Source organism: Nerophis lumbriciformis, linkage group LG27, assembly GCF_033978685.3.
Source record: "Nerophis lumbriciformis linkage group LG27, RoL_Nlum_v2.1, whole genome shotgun sequence".
NCBI classification, from domain to species: domain Eukaryota; kingdom Metazoa; phylum Chordata; class Actinopteri; order Syngnathiformes; family Syngnathidae; genus Nerophis; species Nerophis lumbriciformis.
Window position 1 is genome coordinate 13,660,608 of NC_084574.2, and position 18,842 is coordinate 13,679,449.

General features: G+C 41.9%; 1 protein-coding gene across 5 annotated transcripts in view; it reads right to left on the reverse strand.

The window, feature by feature from the left end:
* Nucleotides 1-10,751: 10,751 nt before the first annotated feature.
* The window catches only part of gaa2 (alpha glucosidase 2), a 28,899-nt gene continuing 20,808 nt past the window's right edge, over nt 10,752-18,842 (reverse strand). For all 5 annotated transcript variants that reach the window (XM_072916372.1, XM_061922830.2, XM_061922828.2 and 2 more), the window contains exons 16-21: nt 17,405-17,553; nt 15,451-15,592; nt 15,290-15,388; nt 15,052-15,216; nt 12,305-12,451; nt 10,752-11,503 (exon numbers count right to left, since the gene is read on the reverse strand). In XM_072916372.1, coding sequence (XP_072772473.1) covers nt 11,441-11,503; nt 12,305-12,451; nt 15,052-15,216; nt 15,290-15,388; nt 15,451-15,592; nt 17,405-17,553 — 765 coding nt within the window. In that variant the 3' untranslated portion in view covers nt 10,752-11,440. The remainder of the gene's footprint in view (nt 11,504-12,304; nt 12,452-15,051; nt 15,217-15,289; nt 15,389-15,450; nt 15,593-17,404; nt 17,554-18,842) is intronic.

Genomic DNA, 18,842 nt, shown 5'->3' on the forward strand with positions numbered 1-18,842 from the left:
AGATTAAGAAACTGTTCAAACTTCAAGTGTTTACAAAGTACAAAGAAGATGAGCCTGATAAACTTCCTGAACATTATAAAAAAATAGAACATTATGTAATGTATTATTAATGTATTTATTGCGTGAATCACAATGTAACTTTTGTGAGAACTTTGTGTTATAGAGTGAGTACAGGAAGTGAACAAACAAATGTGTTAGCAATTCTGCTTCTTTCTACTCATTTTCTGACATGTTGCAATGAGAAAAACTGGAAATATGTAATTTATCACATTTTAATTGTATGCATGCATCAAATAAATTAACACCATTACCATATTACATTCAAAGTAGAGATGTCCCATAATATCGGACTGCCGATATTATCGGCCAATAAATGCTTTAAAAATGTAACATCGGAAATTATCGGTATTTGTTTCAAAAAGTTTTTGTTTGTTTTTTAAGCTTTTTTTGTCCTGTCCAGCTTCTCAGGCAAATCATATAGTTGATGTAGATGCCCATATTGACTGTTTAGATTGAGCCCAGTTTATAATTTCCTGTTATACTGTATGCCAGGCAGTCTTGCACTAAAGGAGGACTATGTTATCGTTTACTTTATTACTCTAGTATACTCTGGACTGAAGCTGTGTGCCTTCATTGTTTTTGTAGCTGTTGTTTTGAGGCATGTTTAAAAAAAAAAAAAAAAAGCACTTTGTGAAAGTCAAAGTATAGTATTTCTCATAGTTGTAGTGGGTATCAGGATTATCTCAGGGAGAGCATGTCCCAAATTCCAAGCTGCTGTTTTGAGGCATGTTAAAAAAAATAATGCACTTTGTGACTTCAATAATAAATATGGCAGTGCCATGTTGGCATTTTTTTTCCATAACTTGAGTTGATTTATTTTGGAAAACCTTGTTACATTGTTTAATGCAGGGGTCGGCAACCCAAAATGTTGAAAGAGCCATATTGGACCAAAAATACAAAAACAAATCTGTCTTGAGCCGCAAAAAATTAAAAGCCATATTACATAGAGATAGTGTGTCATGAGATATAAATTGAATTAAGAGGACTTAAAGGAAACTAAATGACCTCAAATATAGCTACAAATGAGGCATAATGATGTATATGTACAATATGTACATATAGCTAGCCTAAATAGCATGTTAGCATCAATTAGCTTGCAGTCATGCAGTGACCAGATATGTCTGATTAGCACTCCACACAAGTCAATAACATCAACAAAACTCACCTTTGTGCATTCATGCACAACCTTAAAAGTTTGGTGGACAAAATGAGACAGAAAAAGAAGTGGCATAAAACACGTCCTAGAAAGTCGGAGAAAGTTATACATGTAAACAAACTACTGTGAGTTCAAGGACCGCCATAATTAGTAGGACAAAACGGCGCTCGCCAAATACTCGAATCAGTGACGCAGGTTTAATATAAACAGTGTGCTTTATAACAATTAGGGAGGTTTGTGTCATGTTTGTCCTCCTACAGAAACCATATTAAAACAAAAAATATATTTTTCCCCCTCATCTTTTTCCATTTTTCTTACATTTTCGAAAAAGCTCCAGAGAGCCACTAGGGCGGCGCTAAAGAGCCGCATGCGGCTCTAGAGCCGCGGGTTGCCGACCCCTGGTTTAATGCATCCAGCGGGGCATCACAACAAAATTAGGCATAATAATGTGTTAATTCCACGACTGTATATATCGGTATCGGTTGATATCGGAATCGGTAATTAAGAGTTGGACAATATCGGAATATCGGCAAAAAAGCCATTATCAGACATCTCTAATCAAAAGGTATATACACAATTAGGGAAAAACTTAAAAACAATTACACAATAAAGGAAAGTTGCAGAAGTCACCAAGAGTATGAAATTCATGTAAAAATGTATATTTTACTCTTTATGGTAAATCTATGAACTGTTAGTTTTGTATGCTTTGAAAAACATTTGAAGAAATTTATACTCATTTTAACATTACCATTATCTACATCTGAGAGACAAAACAAACCATGCTTTAGTCTAAACTGTTTAAAGCTCTTTATAGTGTATATCACCATGTTTGTTTAGGGCATTAAACCTGTGTTTCAGTAACAACAACAGATATATTTGAGTCTCCACGTCGTAGACAGTGATGGGCAGTAACAAGATTTTTTTTGTCAAGATATAGATAGATGCTGTTTTTTTTGTTTTTTTTACTGTAGGTAGAGAAAAATAGTAACATTATGGGAGTGGGCCAAAGAAAAGGCCATCCATCCATCCATCCATCTTCTTCCGCTTATCCGAGGTCGGGTCGCGGGGGCAGCAGCCTAAGCAGGGAAGCCCAGACTTCCCTCTCCCCAGCCACTTCATCCAGCTCCTCCCGGGGGACCCCGAGGCGTTCCCAGGCCAGCCGGGAGACATAGTCTTCCCAACGTGTCCTGGGTCTTCCCCGCGGCCTCCTACCGGTCGGACGTGCCCTAAACACCTCCCTAAGGAGGCGTTCGGGTGGCATCCTGACCAGATGCCCGAACCACCTCATCTGGCTCCTCTCGATGTGGAGGAGCAGCGGCTTTACTTTGAGCTCCTCCCGGATGGCAGAGCTTCTCACCCTATCTCTAAGGGAGAGCCTCGCCACCCGGCGGAGGAAACTCATTTCGGCCGCTTGTACCCGTGATCTTGTCCTTTCGGTCATAACCCAAAGCTCATGACCATAGGTGAGGATGGGAACGTAGATCGACCGGTAAATTGAGAGCTTTGCCTTCCGGCTCAGCTCCTTCTTCACCACAATGGATCGATACAGCGTCCGCATTACTGAAGACGCCGCACCGATCCGCCTGTCGATCTCACGATCCACTCTTCCCTCACTCGTGAACAAGACTCCGAGGTACTTGAACTCCTCCACTTGGGGCAAGATCTCCTCTCCAACCCGGAGATGGCACTCCACCCTTTTCCGGGCGAGAACCATGGACTCGGACTTGGAGGTGCTGATTCTCATCCCAGTCGCTTCACACTCAGCTGCGAACCGATCCAGTGAGAGCTGAAGATCCTGGCCAGATGAAGCCATCAGGACCACATCATCTGCAAAAAGCAGAGACCTAATCCTGCAGCCACCAAACCAGATCCCCTCAACGCCTTGACTGCGCCTAGAAATTCTGTCCATAAAAGTTATGAACAGAATCGGTGACAAAGGGCAGCCTTGGCGGAGTCCAACCCTCACTGGAAACGTGTCCGACTTACTACCGGCAATGCGGACCAAGCTCTGGCACTGATCATACAGGGAGCGGACTGCCACAATCAGACAGTCCGATACCCCGTACTCTCTGAGCACTCCCCACAGGACTTCCCGAGGGACACGGTCGAATGCCTTCTCCAAGTCCACAAAACACATGTAGACTGGTTGGGCAAACTCCCATGCACCCTCAAGGACCCTGCGGAGAGTATAGAGCTGGTCCACAGTTCCACGACCAGGACGAAAACCACACTGTTCCTCCTGAATCCGAGGTTCGACTATCCGGCGTAGCCTCCTCTCCAGTACACCTGAATAGACCTTACCGGGAAGGCTGAGGAGTGTGATCCCACGATAGTTAGAACACACCCTCCGGTTCCCCTTCTTAAAGAGAGGAACCACCACCCCGGTCTGCCAATCCAGTGGCACCGCCCCCGATGTCCACGCGATGCTGCAGAGTCTTGTCAACCAAGACAGCCCCACAGCATCCAGAGCCTTAAGGAACTCCGGGCGGATCTCATCCACCCCAGGGGCCTTGCCACCGAGGAGCTTTTTAACTACCTCAGCAACCTCAGCCCCGGAAATAGGAGAACCCACCACAGACTCCCCAGGCACTGCTTCCTCATAGGAAGACGTGTTGGTGGGATTGAGGAGGTCTTCGAAGTATTCCCTCCACCGATCCACAACATCCGCAGTCGAGGTCAGCAGAACACCATCCTCGCCATACACGGTGTTGATAGTGCACTGCTTCCCCTTCCTGAGGCGGCGGATGGTGGTCCAGAATTGCTTCGAAGCCGTCCGGAAGTCGTTTTCCATGGCCTCACCGAACTCCTCCCATGTCCGAGTTTTTGCCTCTGCGACCGCTGAAGCCGCACACCGCTTGGCCTGTCGGTACTTGTCGGCTGCCTCAGGAGTCCTATGAGCCAAAAAAACCCGATAGGACTCCTTCTTCAGCTTGACGGCATCCCTCACCGCCGGTGTCCACCAACGGGTTCTAGGATTACCGCCACGACAGGCACCAACTACCTTGCGGCCACAGCTCCAATCTGCCGCCTCGACAATAGAGGCGCGGAACATGGTCCATTCGGACTCAATGTCCAGCACCTCCCTCGTGACATGTTCAAAGTTCTTCCGGAGGTGGGAATTGAAACTCTCTCTGACAGGAGACTCTGCCAGACGTTCCCAGCAAACCCTCACAATGCGTTTGGGCCTGCCAGGTCTGTCCGGCATCCTCCCCCACCATCGCAGCCAACTCACCACTAGGTGGTGATCGGTAGAAAGCTCCGCCCCTCTCTTCACCCGAGTGTCCAAAATATGAGGCCGCAAATCCGATGACACAACTACAAAGTCGATCATGGAACTGCGGCCTAGGGTGTCCTGGTGCCAAGTGCACATATGGACACCCTTATGTTTGAACATGGTGTTCGTTATGGACAATCCGTGACGGGCACAAAAGTCCAATAACATAACACCGCTCGGGTTCAGATCCGGGCAGCCATTCTTCCCAATCACGCCTCTCCAGGTTTCACTGTCGCTGCCAACATGAGCATTGAAGTCCCCCAGTAGAACGAGGGAATCACCCGGGGGAGCACTCTCAAGTACTCCCTCGAGTGAATCCAAAAAGGGTGGGTACTCTGAGCTGCGGTTTGGCGCGTAAGCGCAAACCACAGTCAGGACCCGTTCCCCCACCCGAAGGCGGAGGGAAGCTACCCTCTCGTCCACCGGGTTGAACTCCAACGTGCAGGCTCTGAGCCAGGGGGCAACAAGAATTGCCACCCCAGCCCGTCGCCTCTCACTGCCGGCAACGCCAGAGTGGAAGAGAGTCCATCCCCTCTCGAGAGAACTGGTTCCAGAGCCCTTGCTGTGCGTCGAAGTGAGTCCGACTATATCTAGCCGGAACTTCTCCACCTCGCGCACTAGCTCAGGCTCCTTCCCCCCCAGCGAGGTGACGTTCCACGTCCCAAGAGCTAGCTTCTGTAGCCGAGGATCGGACCGCCAAGTGCCCTGCCCTCGGCTGCCGCCCAGCTCACATCGCACCCGACCTCTATGACCCCTGCTATGGGTGGTGAGCCCATTGGAGGGGGGACCCACGTTGCCTCTTGTTTGGTCCCATGGGGACAGGCCCGGCCACCAGGCGCTCGCCATCGTGCCCCACCTCCGGGCCTGGCTCCAGAGGGAGGCCCCGGTGACCCGCGTCCGGGCAAGGGAAATCTGGGTTCCTTGCTTGTTTTCTTCATAGAGGTCTTCGAGCTGCTCTTTGTCTGATCCCTCACCTAGGACCAGTTTGTCTTGGGAGACCCTACCAGGGGGCATAAAGCCCCCGGACAACATAGCTCCTAGGATCATTGGGACACGCAAACTCCTCTACCACGTTAAGGTGGCAGCTCAGAGAGGAGCCAAAGAAAAGGCAAACTATATAAATACATACAGTGGGGCGTGGGGACCCCTAGAGTTAGTTGTGGGGTGTCCACAGCTAAATGACAGATAGTTAACAGTAATGGACCCACTTGTACATTCTGTTACTTTAACATTGATATTACACATGTGGGCCCATGAATATAAATGCCATTAAATATGTAGCTTTGAAGTTGCAAGCTACTTTTGACAGCTTACTAAAATTCCCTGGGGATAGTTTCCTCTTTAGATTAGCTACATTGAATCGAGAGTAATTTGTAGCTTAGCTTACTACATTTTCCAGGTAGCTTGCCCATCACTAGTCGTAGAACACTTCTCTTTATGTAATGCCTTGGCTAGAGATGTCCGATAATATCGGACTGCCGATATTATCGGCCGATAAATGCTTTAAAATGTAATAATCAGAAATTCACGGTATCTGTTTCAAAAAGTACAATTTATGACTTTTTAAAACACCGCTGTACAAAGTGGTACACGGATGTAGGGAGAAGTAGAGCGCCAATAAACCTTAAAAGGCATTGCTTTTGCGTATCGGCCCAATCACATAATGTCTACGGCTTTTCACACACACACAAGTGAACGCAAGGCATACTTGGTCAACAGCCATACAGGTCACACTGAGGGTGGCCGTATAAACAACTTTATCACTGTTACAAATATGCGCCACACTGTGAACCCACACCAAACAAGAATGACAAACACATTTCGGGAGAACATCCGCACCGGAGCACAACATAAACACAACAGAACAAATACCCAGAACCCCTTGCAGCACTAACTCTTCCGGGACGCTACAATATACATCCTCCAATAATCCCCCCCCCCCCCACACCTCAACCCCGCCCACCTCAACCTCCTCATGCTCTCAGGGAGAGCATGTCCCAAATTCCAAGCTGCTGTTTTGAGGCATGTTTAAAAAAATAATGCACTTTGTGACTTCAATAATAAATATGGCAGTGCCATGTTGGCATTTTTTTTCCATAACTTGAGTTGATTTATTTTGGAAAACCTTGTTACGTTGTTTAATGCATCCAGCGGGGCATCACAACAAAATTAGGCATAATAATGTGTTAATTCCAAGACTGTATATATCGGTATCGGTTGATATCGGAATCGGTAATTAAGAGTTGGACAAGATCGTATATTGGCAAAAAAAGCCATTATCAGACATCTCTAATTAAAAGGAATATACACATTTAGGGAAAAACCTAAAAACAATTACACAATAAAGGAAAGTTGCAGAAGTCAACATAAGAGTATGAAATTCATGTAAAAATTTATATTTTACTCTTCATGGTAATAGTCTTGGCTTTTATTTTATTCATTCTACTTTAAAAACTAACACAAACTCTCCACTTTCAAAAGCCAACTTAATGGTCGGCATGTTGACAAAAAACATGCACGCTGATGACTAAGTTCATAGCTATCATAAACCATCGCATTAGCAGAATGTGGGTGGGGCTTAAAGCAATGGCTGTCCTCACTACATGTTGAAGTATGTGTACAAATCATTTAAAGAAGCCCTCGGTGTAATTAGCAATGGAGACTCAACACAATGTGTCTAAAATAAACATATGGGTCACACCGTTAGGTATCTGCCAAGTGAGGTGTTGTGTAATGTCTTTATTATTAAAGGACAAATAAGGAACCAGTTATTGTAACTAGGTGCGGTCTCTGCCTGTGCACAGTCAGCCTGTCCCGTCCTGTCTGTTGGGTGCGTTTGTCAGAGTCACCTGACACCTACACACCTGCACAGATGCAACATCAGGCGGCGGTGATAAGGCGGGGGCACACTGGCTATTATCTCATTTACGATACCTACACTACATCCCACCGCTGACTGGACACGGCATTGTTTGTCTTAAATAGTCATGCACTCCTGTGGTTCTACATTATTATGAACTGAAAAGCGTCAGATCTATATCAGCAGTGTCAAAGTCAAGGCCCGAGGGCCAGATCCGGCCCGCGAATGAATGATCCCCTGGGATATTTGATTAGTATTAGAACCGGCCCGCAGGCCACAGCCGCCTGCTGCTGTTTTGCACGCACCAATACTCCATCAGTGTTGGCGCTAGGAATTTTCAAAATGGGCCATCAAGTCATAGGAATGGGGTCCCACTTTTTTGTAAGCGTTCTGAAAACAAATGTATGTATGCATTATCCTGTTATATCTCACATTCTATATTGCGTTTTGGAAAAAGGTTGTCATAAACGTTACTTCATTCAATAAAACAAATAATACAAAAGAAAACAAATATTTACGCATATGTAAATGTATTTGATATGTATTGCCTTTTCAATAAAAGGACCACAACTATGGAACTCTTTACCTGACACTTTGAAAAGTATACCTGCACTTTCAAAAAACAAACAAAATTATGGCTAGTTGAGCAACAATCGTGTTCCCATGTTTAGTTTTTACAAATTTTTACAAATTGTTTTTTATCTAGTCTGCACTTTGTCTGTATTATTTCTATTATAATTATTATCGACTCATCTTTGCCTTATTCTATTTTTTATTTTCCTATTTTAATGATGTTGGATCTGTGTTGTTGGTGGGGACAAGTGTTGTAAATTAGCTTTGGCTACAAACACTATGATGCATACATTGGATAACTGTTTCAGATGTCTATGTTTTTGTATCTGTCCCTATTTCAAATAAACCTCTATAATAATAATAATAATATTCAGTTATAAACATTCATTCACTTTCTTCTTTCATTCATGGATCTAAACTTTACCACTGCCGGTATTTTTTCCTGTATTTTTATTGTAATATTTTCAGAATGTGTTTGTTCTATTTTTGGCCAAAGTAAGACAAATAAAACAATTTGAAGTTGTCTTTATTTTTTAGTTTTAATGCCATGATTAATATAGTCCGGACCGCGTGTGGACATATTTTCCTTCATGACACCCCTGATCTATATGAAATGAGTGCCGTTTTTAAAAAAGTACTTTCCTGGGGGAGAGCTGTGCTATATTTAAGGACTTTACCTGAAACAAAGTCAAAGATCTGCTATATATTGTTTCTATACATTATTTATTAGCATTTATAAACAAAGACCTGGGGATAGGTTGACTGGAAACATTAAATTGGCCCTAGTGTGTGAGTGTGAATGTTGCCTGTGATGAGGTGGCCACTTGTCCAGGGTGTACCCCAACTTCCGCCCTAGTGCAGCTATGATAGGCTCCAGCACCCCAAGAGAGGGACAAGTGGTAGAAAATGGATGGATGGATGGAAAAAAATCCTCAATAATAGTATTGCATTTTTAACTTACCAGGGTTATTTAGCGTTTTCTACGCCGAGGACCCCCAAACAGATGGAGAGATGGCGTGGGGCCCCCTACCTATATACAGTACAGGCCAAAAGTTTGGACACACCTTCTCCTCATTAAATGTGTTCTCTTTATTTTCACGACTATCTACATTGTAGATTGTCACTGAAGGCATCAAAACTATGAATGAACACATGTGGAGTTATGTACTTAACAAAAAAAGGTGAAATAACTGAAAACATGTTTTATATTCTACTTCCTTCAAAATAGCCACCCTTTGCACACTCTTGGCATTCTCTCAATGAGCTTCGAGCACACCTGTGAAGTGAAAACCATTTCAGGTGACTACCTCTTGAAGCTCATCGAGAGAATGCCAAGAGTGTGCAAAGCAGTAACCAAAGCGAAGGGTGGCTATTTTGAAGAAAACTAGAATATAAAACATGTTTGCAGTTATTTCACCTTTTTTTGTAAAGTACATAACTCCACATGTGTTCATTCATAGTTTTGATGCCTTCAGTGACAATCTACAATGTAAATAGTCATGAAAATAAATAAAACGCATTGAATGAGAAGGGGTGTCCAAACTTTTTGGCCTGTACTGTATCTTGTAAAATTGTGGTTTGAACTGGCCGGAAAGGTAACTTGTCCAATACTAAGATATTAAAATGATACACCGGTTTATTTATTCATGTTTTATTAAGCATATTTATTTTCATTATTAATAATTATATATTTTGTAGTTTTTTATGCATGTATTTAAAGTTAGTTCCATCCATCCATCTATTTTCTACAGCTTGTCAAATTAGTAAAAAAAAATGTTTTATAGGGAATATTAAAGAAAATAGTTAAATATAAAATAAAATGTTTAATCGACCAAAAATGTCACTACCCACTGCAGTAACTCCTCGGACCCCTTAGGGGTCAAAGACCCCCCCTGTTTAAAATCTCCGGTCTAAACACATTTTCTGTTAAAAAGCATCCCTAAATCTGATCTCGATTCAACTTCCCCTAAGGCCCAAACAGTTTTATATCTCTTATCTCATACGTTCTTATTGGGAAGCGAAGATTACACAAAAATGTCCTCCCACTCTTCCTCATGGACTCAACACAGGAAGACCAAAAGGGAAAATATGCACACGTGGTTTTGCCTTGTCGCGATTGTGTTAAGACTGCAAAAGCGCCACGTTTAGCAACATGGTGGGGGATGGCGGGTGTGAGAAGAAATCTGTTTTTAGAGTTTTTTCCCTAAACCACAAAGTGTCTAATGTCTGGGAGGTCACCATGTGAAAGACCGCCACCCCCGTCCGTCCAGCACCCCCTCACACACACACCTAATCCTCCCAAATCCAGACAGGAAATGCCCTTGTCAGAAGAACAGAATGCTTTTGACAGACCCCCGCTGCCCTTTTCTCTGCCCCGGCCCCTGTAACCAATGAATAAGTGATTTATGTGCCATCTGGAAACAGTTAGCATGTGAACGAGACGCTTCTGCTTTCCAGCACGGGCTTTATCGTTGGACTGACTTTGATGAGGGGCTTTGGCTTTTCGAAGGCCTCAAGACATGTTTCAGGTTCTACACTCATTAGCGGTCTTCACACTGCATGTAAAAACAGTCCTTATTGACTTTTGCTCTTATGTGGCTGCAATGGTGAGACAGCTTTTGATTATTATTCGGTATAACCGTACAAAGAGCTTCTTTATAACATTTATAATATGTAAAGGGACCAACGCCAGTTGTCAAAGTAAAACAGATTTGCCTCTTTAGTTATCCTTATTGTCTTGTTATTCTTTAGTGATGCCATGTGAAGTTTAATGAAAAAAATGGCGCTTTGCTGCCCTCCATCTGCCTACAGTAAGAAGTACAAGTTCGTTATTTTTAAAACAAACTTTATTGCTGATGGAGAGCTCCGGCACACTACACGAAGCAAGAAAGAAAACATTCAAATTGAGTTAAATAATTATACAACAAAATGAAAAATCACAAGGCATCAGTGTCTGATTATTTAGTGCAAAAGTAGCAGCATTCACACCCTGACATCACATCTTTATACAGGGAAGAACCTTCAGGAATACACGGATTGGCTCAAACAGTGTAAGGCAGCAGTTGCAAGTTGGGACCGACCATGAATGAATGCACACACACAAATATCTTTAAGAGCGCCAAAGCTTTAAAAATATAACTTACCATATGTGAGGATTCCTATTAACGCTACAGACCTTGCAACTTCGGCTGTTTGTGGACATTTTTTGTACAATTGGTCATAAGTGTGTGCATGGTCACCAATAATGGGAATTTCCTGCTGTTTTTTTCCTAGATAAATAGAACAAGGCAAGAACACTCACACAAAAACTTCCTTGGTGGAGGTCATAGGGTACTTTGGTGTAAATCGCAATCATTTCTGAGAACCTCCGCAGCGACACAGAAGTCTTCCTAACCCAGCTATTAAAACCAAATAGAACACAAATGTAAAGTGGTTCTATTTAGCATGTTTGCTCCTATATATTTTGAAAACACTTCGGCCTACTTGGACTGACCGTCAGCCAAGAGCACCGCAGTGATCACATCCAGCTGATGGTGAAGTTCTGACTGAGGTTCAGGCTGATATTTGCCACCGTTAGAACCTGTGAAGACAAGACATGTCAGGTGCATTTCTTAAAAGATTCCATCTCAAACAAGATAAAAAAAAATGTTCAGTTTGTTCAGGATTGTTGAGCTCCTATTTTTTCTTTAGTAATCATCCAACTTTGTTTACGACCATAAGGATTCAGTTTAATATAGTTTTATTGGGATTTCTATGATATGTTGTGATGTACTGCTCTTAACTACACAATACTTTAGCTAGGGGAACATCCAAAGCAACAATTCAATCCAATCCACTTTATTTATATAGCACATTTAAACAACAAAAATGTTTCCAAAGTGCAGCACAACAATATTAAAAACAATATTTAAAAAAAACAATATTCAAATATTATCCATAGCTCCACCAATGACTGAATAAAAACAAAAAATAAATAAATATAAAACCAATAAAAATAAATATGATTAAAAACGATTTTAAAGGGTAAAACCAATTAAAACAGTAAACAGAAATCAAAATTTATTAAAAAAAAACACAGAGGACAACAGAGGACCACACAACTCACGTAGTGTTAAAAGCCAAAGAATAAAAGTGGGTCTTAAGACGAGACTTAAAACAACTCCACTTGCACGTTTAGCTTCTTTTTTTTTTAACTTTTGGTGTGTTAAAATGTTACTTAAAATTGTACTGTTATAATAAAGCTTTCATGATGGAAATAACAAAATTAATTTGACATACACTATATTCATATTGGTTTCCAGAGCTTCCACTGTGCCAACTAGCATGTCTCAGCATTCCCACTAAATTTCTAAGGGAATTGGAATCTCTGACTAGAACTCACCTGGTTGCTTTTGTAGGTAAAGGCTGTGTCTTGGGCATTCACTAGCACTCTGCTTGGCATCTGCTTCACGCCATAGAAGGACGCAGACTCCACGGTGATGTAAGAGGCCTCCACGTGGTTGTGGAGCACTTGCGAGGTCATCGTTTGCTACAAAACCAGTTGCGAAATGAAGTCATAAACTTTTATACAGGTGAAAGTTTCTTAGAGTCGCTGAGTGCATGGTCTGCAATAGCAATTAACCGGGGTCTCAAATTACCACCAGGTGAAAAAATATTTGTGGCTGTGGGCAACCTCCATAAGACGACAGGAGCTCCATCTGAAGTACTATGAGTGGTCAGAATGCAGCAACAACCTCTTTGCATGCGCTTTAAAAATATTGGTTGCACTAGTGCAGGGGTCGGCAACCCAAAATGTTGAAAGAGCCATATTGGACCAAAAAATACAAAAACAAATTTGTCTGGAGCCGCAAAAAAATAAAAGCCTTATATAAGTGTTATAATGAAGGCAACACATGATGTAAGTGTCTATATTAGCCTACTATTAAAGGCTGGCGCAAATCCTCGTTGACAGAAATGTTGTATTTTAATTTTTATTCTACACATTTTTGCAACATTGTAAAATTAGTAAAATGGAGGCTTCTCACACGATGAGATAACTTCTGGAAATGACTGTCTCAGAATGGCCAAAAGTATAGATGTGTGTGTCCAAGTTAAAAGGAAATGGCAGGCTGTCTTCTATTAATGGAATCATTACAATCTTTGCAAGCTGGGTAACGTTTGCTGTGGTCTGGAACAACATGGCACACAAACAACTATGAGAAATGCAGCCAATATTACAAACACATAATGTGTCATGAGACATGCAAATATATATTAAATACACAGAGGACATAAGTAAAGGAAATTAAATGAGCTCAAATATACCTACAAATGAGGCATATTGATGCAATGTGTACATACAGCTAGCCTAAATAGCATGTTAGTATCACTTAGCTTGCAGTCATGCACTGACCAAATATACCTGATTAGCACTCCAACAAATCAAAAACATCAACAAAGCTCACCTTTGTGTATTCATGCACAGCACAAAACGTTTGGTGGACAAAATGAGACAAAGAAGGAGTGTTGGCTTAAAACATGTCTTTCTGTGGCAGCATTGGAGAAAGTTGTACATGTAAACAAACTACGATGAGATCAAGGATCGCTGAAATTAGTAGGACAAAACGGTGCTTGCCAAACACTCTCATCAGTGAAGCATGTATAACATAAACAGTGGGATTTCTAACAATTAGGAAGGTTTGTGTCATGTTTGTTCTCCTGCAGAAAATATATTAAAACAAAATATATATTTTTTCTTCATCTTTTTCCATTGTCACACATCTCTGAAAGAGGTCCAGAGAGCCACTAGGGCGGCACTGAAGAGCCGCATGCAGCTCTAGAGCCACGGGTTGCTGACCCCCGCACTAAAGCTCAAGCATGTTGTCATTCTGTTGTGTACAATTAACTCCTCACCTGCTGTGTTGTACAATGTACTTTAATATGGTAATTAAAGACCAAGTTGTCCACTTTCTGATTTCAGACTTCTCAAAATCAGATAAAGTTGCTTCCAAATAACGTTCTCTTTAGAGCATTTACATACTGTAATGTATGGTTGTGATTATTACCTTTTAGGAATGTTTCCTATCGTTCACAATCATTATGAGACAAGAAAACAGATGCAACAAATACAAGTCTGCTTACAATGGAGTCAATGGGAGGTTTTCTATTCTGCCCACTAAGCCCTCTAAATAACCATTCAAAAACTGCAAACAATACTCCATTTATCTTTTGTGACCTGAATTTTATCCAAGTATTAGTGATTTTGTTATTGTAAGCGCTAACACAGACAATCCATTATTAGCTGCGTATTGTCAAAGAGAACTAATGAGCTTGCTGCTGCTATTTTGACGTCATGAGATGGTGAGCTGCTTTCTCGCATCGGAGATGGTGAAAGTTTAGTCTAGATCATAAATAATATCTTCCACTTTGAAAGTAGAAGGATGACGAAATAACCCGACAAGTTGGTCAAATTTGGGATACAAAAAGACACTTTGTTGCATCCCCTTTTTTTCTTTGAGAGTCATTCTTCATGTAAACAGGAATATATCAATATTCATTAAGTCGGCATCCCAGTGACAGCAGACACTGAACAGTAAGTGATGTTTCATAAAGTTTGTTGTCTCTCATGAAGTCTGTAACGAGTAGTAACCAGTGATGTTGTCGAAGGAAAAAGCGAACGTAATGATGCGTTTGTGAAATTAATGTGCCGCCATATGTTTAAAATTAGCAAAATATGCAAATATTACATGTTTATATGAATGTACCTGTTCCCATATTACATATATACTTACATCATGTATATAAAACCTTGATGGAGGTGTTTGGATGTTTTTAAGGGCTTTATAGGCAGAGTAGAGCGACTCCCATTAGCTCCATTGTAAGCGGACATTTGTTCGCATTTATTCACTATTTAGAATGCATAAAAAAAAAGAAAAATATATGTGTGCTTGTCTTACATAAGGATTGTGAATGATAGGAAACATTTTAAAAAAAAATGCAGTTCTCCTTTAAAAAGGCAGAAATAGCAACGCAACTCTTGTATTGGACTTTATTATAATTAAATTGTGCACTATATTGAAGTTACTTATGAGAGTAAACTCTTTTGGGGTAGGCTTAAATGTTGGAAAAGGACCAAGCACGTGTGCATACCTGAGCCACATTGAAGACGATGTAAGCATAGTAGTTGTTCTCAAATGTGTCGAGACTCTCGCCGTCATCCCAGAACAGATCGCCACAGGCGGTGCCATTGTCGGAAAGTGCAGTGAGCAAATGAAGAGGCTGGCCAGTGCTCACCCACAAGGTCAGGTTGGGCGTCTGTGCAAGGAAACACAAATGTTAACAAAAGTTCTCCACTACAACTACATAAGACTGTGGAAATGTGACAAACCTGCGTTGGAATGACAGATCCTTCCCTCAAATGCAGGTTGATCTTGTCCAGAGGAGCCGAGAGTCGCAGTTCTTCGCCCATGCTTTTTAAAGGGTCACCCTGGGGGAGATGACACGTGATGACTCCTAGTTCAGCTCTAGGGCAGTGTGAGTGAGTCTTACCGTGTAATAGTCATACCACAGACCCTCGGGGAAGTAACCCGCCACAAAGTCTACTCCAGGTTCCAACACTGGTGTAACCAGCAAACTCCTCCCCCACAGGAACTGCTTTTCAATCCCGTAGGTTTTTACATCCTTTGGGAATCTGTGGACACAATTTTCATTGTCACAAGCCTTGAAGGTTAAACGTAACCATTCTTTGACACCCTTTTGTTGTAAAAAAAAAAAAATCAACACATATTTACTGGCTTTGAAGGTGGTGTGTTTCTTTAGTGGTCTGTTTATGCATAATAACAATAATAAAAATAATGGATTACATTTAATTGAAGCATCATGCCCAAGAACACTAGGGCAGTGACTAGGATGGCAGAAGCCAGATTTGAACCATGAACCTTAAGTTTCTGGATGACCACTCTACCATTTGAGCCACACCGCCTGCCGTACAAGTCATTTCTGGAAAGATGGTAGTCCTGTTACTAAGGAAAGTAACAAGACTACAAGAAGTTCAATCTTTCATATTTTCCCCATTCAGTTGTATTTTGGTAGGTAAGAACTTCAAAAAATGGGCAATGTTGGATCGAACTACAACATATAATCACATAGGATAGGACTTTGTGAAAAGTACATTAATAATACAGACTTTTAGCCAAGATTTGATCAAGGAGCAAAAAGGCTGAACAATCATCAGTCTTCAAAGTTTAACTCCACCCACATGCTATCATAAAAATAAATGCTTTGAAATCTACCATCCATCTATTGTATGTAGCTCAAATTTGGCAGAGATCTGATGAATTCCTCTGGTAGGCTTAGGTGCCAAATCCTCTCTGAGCTGCCAACTTATCGTGGTAGAGGAGTTTGAGTGTCCCAATGATCTGGGAGCTCTGTTATCCGGGGGCTTCTTTGCCCCCTGGTAGGGTCCCCCAGGAAAAACAGGTCCTAGGTATGGAAGCAGACAAACAGCAGCTCAAAGACCTCTATGAAAATAAACGAACAAGGACACAGTTTTTCCTCGCCAGAAAACGTGCCACCGGGGCCCGCCTCTGGAGCCAGGCATGAAGGTGGGGCTCGGTGTCCTCATGGGGGCCCGGCCGGGCACAGCCAGAAGAGGCAAAGTGGGTCCCCCTCCAATGGGCTCACCACTCATAGGAGGGGGCATAGAGGTCAGGGGAAATGTGAGCTGGGCCACAGTCGAAGGCAGGGCTTTTGGCGGTCCGATCCTTCGCTACGGAAGCTAGCTCTTGGGACACGGAACGTCACCTCGCTGGGGGTAAGGAACCTGAGCTTGTGCGCTAACTGGAGAAGTTCCGGCAAGATCTAGTAGGACTAGCTTCGATGCACAGTAAGGTCTCTGGAACCAGATCTCTTGAGAGAGGCTGGACTCTCTTCCACTCTGGCATTGCAAGCAGTGAGAGGCGACGGGTGGGGGTGGAAATACTTGTTGCCCCGCAGCTCAGAGCCTGTATGTTGTAGTTCAACCCAATAGACAAGAGGGTAGATACCCTACACTTTCGGGATGGGGGTGATGAGTCCTGACTGTTGTTTGCGCTCACGCAACATTACCATAAGGGTGTCCATATGTGCACTTGGCACCGGGACACCCGAGGTTACAGTTCCATGATCGACTTTGTGGTTGTGTCATCGGATTTGCTGACTCATGTTTTGGACACTCGGGTAAAGAGAGGTAAAGAGATCTTTGCACCGATCACCACCTAGTGGTGAGTTGGCTCTGATAGTGGGGGAAGATGCCGGTCAGACCTGGCAGGCCCAGACGCATTGTGAGGGTCTGCTGGGAACATCTAAGAGTCTCCCGTCAGAGAATTTCAATTCCCACCTCTTGAAGAACTTCGAACCGCAAGGTGCTTGGTGACTGTCGTGGCGGTAATAAACCCAAATACGGTAATGTTCTACGCTGGCCTGCGTTTGAACAGACAGACAAACGTTGTCGTGTTTCACTTACTCAAACATCAGCGGCCTTGCGACGGTGTGTCCTTGTACATGTGCATGGTGAAAGAGAGTGTAGAGAAGTGGGAAGAGAGAATAGCGCAACAGCAGAGCCTCCTTCATGGCTGTGAGGGCCAGCGGGCTGAATGCTGTCGGGTCCTGCGGCTGTAAACAAAAACAAAAATTGATTGAAAAAAAAATCTCTTTTTCTGGCTGTTGTTTTAAAGCAACTACATGTTTCCCTTTAACCCAAAAGTAACATCTTCATAAAATATACCATTTATGCTCCAGTTCTTTAAACAGTCTCCATAGTTGCAGAGTATGTGGTCTAAAAAAGCAAACAATAGGTCCAAAATAGCAAAGGGCTATAAAAACATTGTCATGTGTATGGCCGTGGGTAAAAGCAACCTCCTGTTGTAATTTCTTTTAATCAATTCCACAAGATGGCAGTAACTGCATTTGACATATCATGAGTGGTCAACATAGAGCAGCTGTATCTATCTCCACATGGGCTTTGAAATGTTGGTAACGCAACTCAGCTGTTGGTATGAAGCGCATATGTGTTACACTTGTACTGTTGTTTACAAGTAGTTTTAGTGCTTGCTAAGAAGTTTGCCCCTTACCACTAATACAACATTTGCTCAGTTGCTCCTATAAGCTTTTTGATAACACTTTATGAAAAGTACACACTATTAAGCAATTTGAAATACTGGATTTCTAAAGCATATTTCCGACATGAATGCTAATTGGTATGCAGTTTATAAACAGTTATGAATATAACCATTAGTATGCTGTACGTCTGAATACTGTATGTGTAAGGCAATGTATAAATGTCTAGAGATTATTCAAAGACCTATACACTTTCTAAACGATCTAACAAACCATTGACAATACCCAATTATAATGTAGAAATGCTGAATCAATCATTTATAAAGTATACAAATGCAACCATTAAGCCTTCTATATAAGAGCTTATTAATACAGTAAGCTGCATAGCAATGAGTATTAATGTCATAAATATGCTTTATAAAATATGACTTCAAGTATTCACAAATGCTTTATGAATACTTAATAGTGTGTACTTATTCTAAAATCTAACCCAGATTTTAATAAATGACCATTAGGTCAAAAAGGTCTTCATTTTCGTAAATTTAATATTTACATACAGCAATTAAATCATTATTATATATAGGGCTGCAACTAACGATTCATTTGATAATCGATTAATCTGTCGATTATTACTTCGATTAATCGATTAATAATCGGATAAAAGAGACAAACTACATTTCTATCCTTTCCAGTATTTTATTGGGGGGAAAAACAGCATACTGGCACCATACTTATTTTGATTATTGTTTCTCAGCTGTTTGTACATGTTGCAGTTTATAAATAAAGGTTTATAAAAAAAATTTAAAAAAATAAATGAATAATAAATAAAATAAATTGCTTCTGCG